The sequence below is a fragment of the Mytilus galloprovincialis genome, chromosome 6 (assembly GCF_965363235.1).
Source record: "Mytilus galloprovincialis chromosome 6, xbMytGall1.hap1.1, whole genome shotgun sequence".
In the NCBI taxonomy this organism is placed as follows: Eukaryota; Metazoa; Mollusca; class Bivalvia; order Mytilida; family Mytilidae; genus Mytilus; species Mytilus galloprovincialis.
The window spans coordinates 85174787-85180256 of record NC_134843.1 but is presented as its reverse complement, the minus strand read 5'-3'; the positions used below and the strand labels follow the sequence as shown (position 1 = coordinate 85180256).

Here is a 5470-nt window from a genome sequence, read left to right as displayed (position 1 = left end):
GTTTAACTAGGTTTACGCCACGTTTTGATACGTTCTTCTACGTATTGTTTCGTTTTGTTACGATTTGCTAGGTTTTTTTATAACTACAAGGGGTACGTTCTACTAGGTTTTAATACGCTTCAGTACGTATAAACTACGTTTTACTACGGTTTACTACGTTTCACTACGTATTACTAGGGTTTAGTACGTTTCTAAATCGGTTCAAGTACGCTTTTGCACGATTTCCTACGATTTAGCAAGTTTATTGCACGCAGTATCACGTGTCACTACGCTGTGATCACTTATCATGAAACGGCATCATTATTCAATAAAATTTAGAAAGGACAGAGATGCAAAGAGGGAGCAGAGTAACTAAAACAAATCTGGAGACATTAATAGAGGTTCACTTTATAATTATTAATACATCTGTCATTGTAATTAAATTATTTTGTTCCCATTTTATGGTCTAAAAATTTAGATTTTTTGTACTCAAAAGAAAGATTTTATTGTTTTTTCTTTCAGATAAGATTTTTGTTGAGTGGATACATGAATCATGAAAAAACATTTAAAGCTTTGGTTAGAACATTGTCAATGCTTTCCCTTTTATAATAATTGCTCTTTTGAAATATTCTACGTTGCACATTGTCCGTTTTAAATCCAATTTTCCTCTTACCGGTATTTGATTTATCTTTTAGTGTGTTTTAGACCGTTCTGATGAGGACCAGAGGCAGAGGAAGGGGTCGTGGTGGGCGTGGCAGAGGCCGCATAGTTAGTGTGGCGCCTGAGACTGAAACAACTAATACACAAGAAACAAATGAGCAAACACAAAATAGTGATACTGAACAACCAGCTAATACCAATAAAGAGAAGCGCAAAAGAAGCAAGCCATTAGAAATACCACAAGAAAAGCAGGATGAGTTGGCAGATTGGTATAGAGAAAACGAACCTCTATACAACAAAGGTACATGTATTTATTTGCTATAATTTAAAATATTAATACGGAGAATAAATGTCAAAAGATGTTAACCCCACCAGTAGACATAGATAAACTTACAGCATGGTCTTTATATTTAAAAATCAATGTGACCGATTTTTTTCTTCTCTTTCAGCTCATTATCAGTACAAGGATACTGCTCTCAAAAATACACGATGGCAAGCAAAAGCTAATGAGCTAGGGGTAGAGGATTGGAAGACTCTCAGGACATGGGTTGAGTCAATGAGATCTCAGCTCGGAAGACTGACACGAGAAGGCAATAAATCTGGTTCAGGCAGAAAAGATGATACCCAAAGAGACAAATGGATCAAAGAAAAATTTGGCTTCTTGGGTCCACATATTGCCAGAATAGAAACCAGAGGAGGAATAAACGTGTGCAATACAGTTTTCTATTACTTAATATTTCAGTTCACTTTTTTTACCTTTTATTGTTATTTCCTTTGTTGAATTCCCGTACCTTTTTTCTTTTTCTAAATGATACTTAATGTTCTGATTCTACGAAATTCATTTTACAGCTGTTTCATTTCAAACGTTTGACTTTATCTCGATATATCTTGTTCGAATACATAAATAATGTTCCGATTATGTCTGAATATTTCAGCTGAAAGAGAAACTCAAGGCAAAATACGGAACAGATGCTTGCGTCGATTCTCCCAGTGAACATGAGGACGAAGAGGAAAGTCAAGAAGACGATGAAAGAAGGTCAGTAACCATTTACTTCTTTGTATAATTAGTTAAATTGAAACTATATCTTCACATCAGGACTTATTATAATGTTTTGGTCCGTCCGTCCGTCCGTCCATCACACTTACATTTGTAAATACTTTTCAGTTAAAAGTAATTGTATCGGATTGATTGTGCTTCCGGCATTTCTTGTTTTCTTGTTTTGAGATAGGGTGTCAAGCCAGTCAAGGTCGTTCAAAACCCACCGTAGTAGTAGAGATAGGGTGTCTTTTTGTATTGTTTAGAACAAAAAATACAACTTTCATCGTTTTTTTTTTTCTTTAGATCGCAATGTAATCTTGAGGAGACGTCCAGCACAATAGATATTCCCTCTCCTATAGTTACAACAAAAACGAAAAAGAAATACCAGAAGATGCAATCTCCAGTTGAAAAAGACATCCAGGAAGCAATAAAACAGTCTTCTGAATTACAGAAACAAGTGCAGGCTAAGCTGGCTAGTCACGCGGACATGACACCCGAAAGGCAGAACTGGGGACATTGGATGGTCAGCATTCTTCCAGGTATTGACGACAGATTGTGGGGGAGGTATGCTATGCTTTTGTATGTTAATGTTTTGTTACTTGATGAATGTGTACTATACACGACCGAATACGCTATATAAAAATCGTGTATCATCGAGCAGAGGGTCTATTCTGATTTTTTAGGAGGAAAAACATAACTCCACGGTGCAGTGCAACAACTTTTTGATGTACTGTAGCAGCTTTAAAATTGAACACCATACAAATCGTTTAAGCCTGGTACCAACATCCTGTGTCCGATGATACGCTATGGTAATGACATTAGTTTTTATACCCCGCCACACGAAGTCGCAAGGCATTGTGTAATACCCTTCGTAAAAACGTTTGGTTGAGTGTCCGTTCGTCTGCGTATTGCCTGTCTGTCTGCTTTTTCGTCCGCTTGTCCATCTGTCCGTCCGTCATCGACTGTTACCAAGTAGTCATTTAAGAACGAATCCATAATTTTTATTGAAACTTTGCTCAATTGTTGAGTACTAAACAGAGAGCTTTTACAAGTTTAATGTTAAGATATATCGAAAACTTCGTTTTTAAGTTAAGCCGTTTTGAAATGAAACTTTGAAGTTATTGAGAGATTTTCATGAAACTTTGCAAAAATATTATATGTAAAGATTGGTGTTTATCAAACTTCAGTATGATTCGTTTTCAATTATTTTCCTCACACTTTCTCAAAAGAATGAGATGTATCAAAAATAATCCATTATAGCTATATTTTACATTAATATGATATTGATTCTCACTTTTTAAATGAATTTATATCAAATTTTTGCTTTCAGGTTTAAAAGAGAGAGTATGGATCTATTGGACAGATTTCAAAAGGAAAGTAAGGAGCTACGCAGCCGTGATAAACAACGTCTTCAGCAACTGCAGGTATATTATTCACATATTATTTACTAGTACTAGTATTGTGTTAAGACTGAAAGGTCAGAACATGTTTCGAAATACACATTTCTTTAGTTCACCTGCATATTTTGGATGCCTCGTGTTGTAATTACTCTCAGGTAATTGCTGCATTTTGAAATAGTCATGCGTCCGGTCATATATATATATATTTATATATACTACGTATATTAAAACGATATGGTTACAGAATTGGATCCAGGAATTTAGAAAGGGGCGTAGACTATATTTTGTTGGCGAGCGGAGCGAGGCGAAATTGTTTTTTTTTTTTTGGCTAAAATCACGTAAAAAGGGGGGAAAAAGTACAAATAAAGGGGGCGTACGCCCTCTATGCCCCCCCCCCCCCCTGAATCCGCCACTGCTGTGTATCCTTGACTTAGGAACTGGGATTTATTTATCTTTAAGAAATCGGCATTACCGAACAAGGCAACAGTACCCCGTACAGTTATGTTAATTATCCTTCCTTGAAACCCCGCATAACCCCAGTTCTAGTACCTAATTCCAACGCCGATGATACACAGTTGATCAAACTTGTTTATATGGTCATGTTTTTTTTTTTTTTGTTGCAGGGATTCACTGGTCAACAATCTGCATTGGATGTTCCCATGGGCAGCTTCTGTAATCAATCAAGTAATGTTGGGTACCTACCTGCATGGCAGCAGCAATATCAGCTACCTGGACAGGACGTCGCCTTTCTGCAAAACCGGTCTAAAACTCAAGCAGACATTGAACCTATAAGAGCACATTCTGCTCCACCTGTTACATGCGCACAAGATATTACAACATCAAGTATTGCCAGTGTAATAATGCAATCGGATTCAATGAACGTTGATTCACCCTCATCGTCACTTTTCTCATTATAAACTTATTCATACCAGGAACCGTACAGGTGTTTTAAAGTTTTATATGAATGACATTAAAAGACGACTCTATTATGTAGACAGTTTGTTTATTTCATGTATTATGACAGTTGTCTGTAAAATTAAAAGTTTTTTTGTTTGAGTGATTATTTTGTTGGTTAATATAAAAAAAGAAGATGTGGTGTAATTGCCAATGAGACAACTCTACACAAGAGACCAAATGACACAGAAATTAACAACTATGGGTCATCGTATGGCCTTCAACATTGAGCAAAGTCCATACCGCATAGTCAGCTATAAGAGGACCCGAAATGACAAATGTAAAACAATTCGAACGAAAAAAAACACTAACGGCCTTATTAATGTACAAATAAATGAACGAAAAACAATATGTAACACAGCAACAAACGACAACCACTGAGTTACAGGCTCTTGACTTGGGACAGGCACATGCATACATGATGCGGCGGGGTTAAATATGTTAGCGGGATCCCAAAGTTTTTTTTTTATTTTGATTTGTCTTGTTGTTTTAGTGTTATAATAATGAAATTTTCAATTTATCCTAAGTATGCTGACCCATGCGTGCCATTGTTTTTAAAAGACCAGAAAACTGGTATTGATAGAAGAATTTCTTAAAGTTTAATTACATGTATCATGATAATATTTTTTGATACATTCAAAGTTAAATAAACAAAAGTACAAATCATATACTTATCATTCAAATATACTACGATAAGACAGTTAAAAAACGTTATTGAACCATTCGTTCTTGCCATGGAACTTTTCCTGCAGGTGACGAATAATAGTGTTTAAGATACAGTCTTTGTTGTTTTGCTGCCTTGCTAGGATAGTTGCGATCTTGCACATCATCAATGTCCTTCAGGTTTGTTTCGTCTCGCCAAGCTCCAGGTAAAAGATGGTGGTTCTCGTCTTCTCTGTCTAACAAAATGTTCTGATCACCTGGATATCTTATCCTCATTATATTGTACAGACAAACACAGGCCTGAATAATGGATACGACATTGTTAGGCTCTTGCTTTAAAGTTGAAAGTAAGCATTGAAATCGATTTGCAAGTATCCCAAATGTGTTTTCAACAACTCTTCGTGATCGCGATAGCCTTTAGTTAAAAACTCTCTCTTCAAGGGTCATGTTCCTCCTAGAAAAGGGCTTCATTAGCCAACTTCTGAGGGCGAACGCGTCGTCACCAACGATGAAGTACGGAATGTCTTTGTCATCATTCGGAAGAGGCTCTGCTTTTGGTATGTGCATATTCTCATCAATTATATGATTTTTTAAGTCTGACTGATTCCAAATTTGTGCATCAGAGCAAGCACCTGGTGCGCCAACGTTAACCCATTTGAATTTATAATTAGCGTCTACTAAGCCCATTAGAACTATAGAATGGAATCCTTTATAATTATAGTATTTAGAACCACCACCAGCCGGACATTTGATAGCAACGTGTTTCCCATCTAGT

At 36.3% G+C, this 5470-nt stretch overlaps 1 protein-coding gene across 3 annotated transcripts; it reads left to right on the top strand.

Annotated features, from left to right (window-relative positions):
- The first annotated feature begins 407 nt into the window (after positions 1 to 407).
- On the top strand, positions 408 to 4134 carry LOC143080552 (uncharacterized). 3 transcript variants are annotated; one of them, XM_076256443.1, is made up of 6 exons: positions 408 to 940; positions 1089 to 1345; positions 1575 to 1675; positions 1982 to 2217; positions 3009 to 3102; positions 3702 to 4134. In XM_076256443.1, exons 1-6 carry the CDS (start codon positions 694 to 696, stop codon positions 3868 to 3870), a joined length of 1104 nt encoding a protein of 367 aa, XP_076112558.1. In that variant the 5' UTR covers positions 408 to 693; the 3' UTR covers positions 3871 to 4134. The 3 variants fall into 3 exon arrangements, with proteins under 3 accessions (XP_076112558.1, XP_076112557.1, XP_076112559.1); XM_076256442.1 differs by having other exon boundaries at positions 412 to 940; positions 1982 to 2242; XM_076256444.1 differs by lacking the exon at positions 1089 to 1345 and having other exon boundaries at positions 839 to 940; positions 1982 to 2242.
- The last annotated feature ends 1336 nt before the right edge of the window (positions 4135 to 5470 follow it).

Bases quoted from the DNA above. Each gene is read 5' to 3' on its own strand.
- LOC143080552 (XM_076256442.1), top strand. From the start codon at position 694: ATGAGGACCAGAGGCAGAGGAAGGGGTCGTGGTGGGCGTGGCAGAGGC. The intron at 1,346-1,574 runs GTGTGCAATACA...TGAATATTTCAG, and splicing joins AAACCAGAGGAGGAATAAAC to CTGAAAGAGAAACTCAAGGC. The intron at 3,103-3,701 runs GTATATTATTCA...TTTTTGTTGCAG, and splicing joins AACGTCTTCAGCAACTGCAG to GGATTCACTGGTCAACAATC.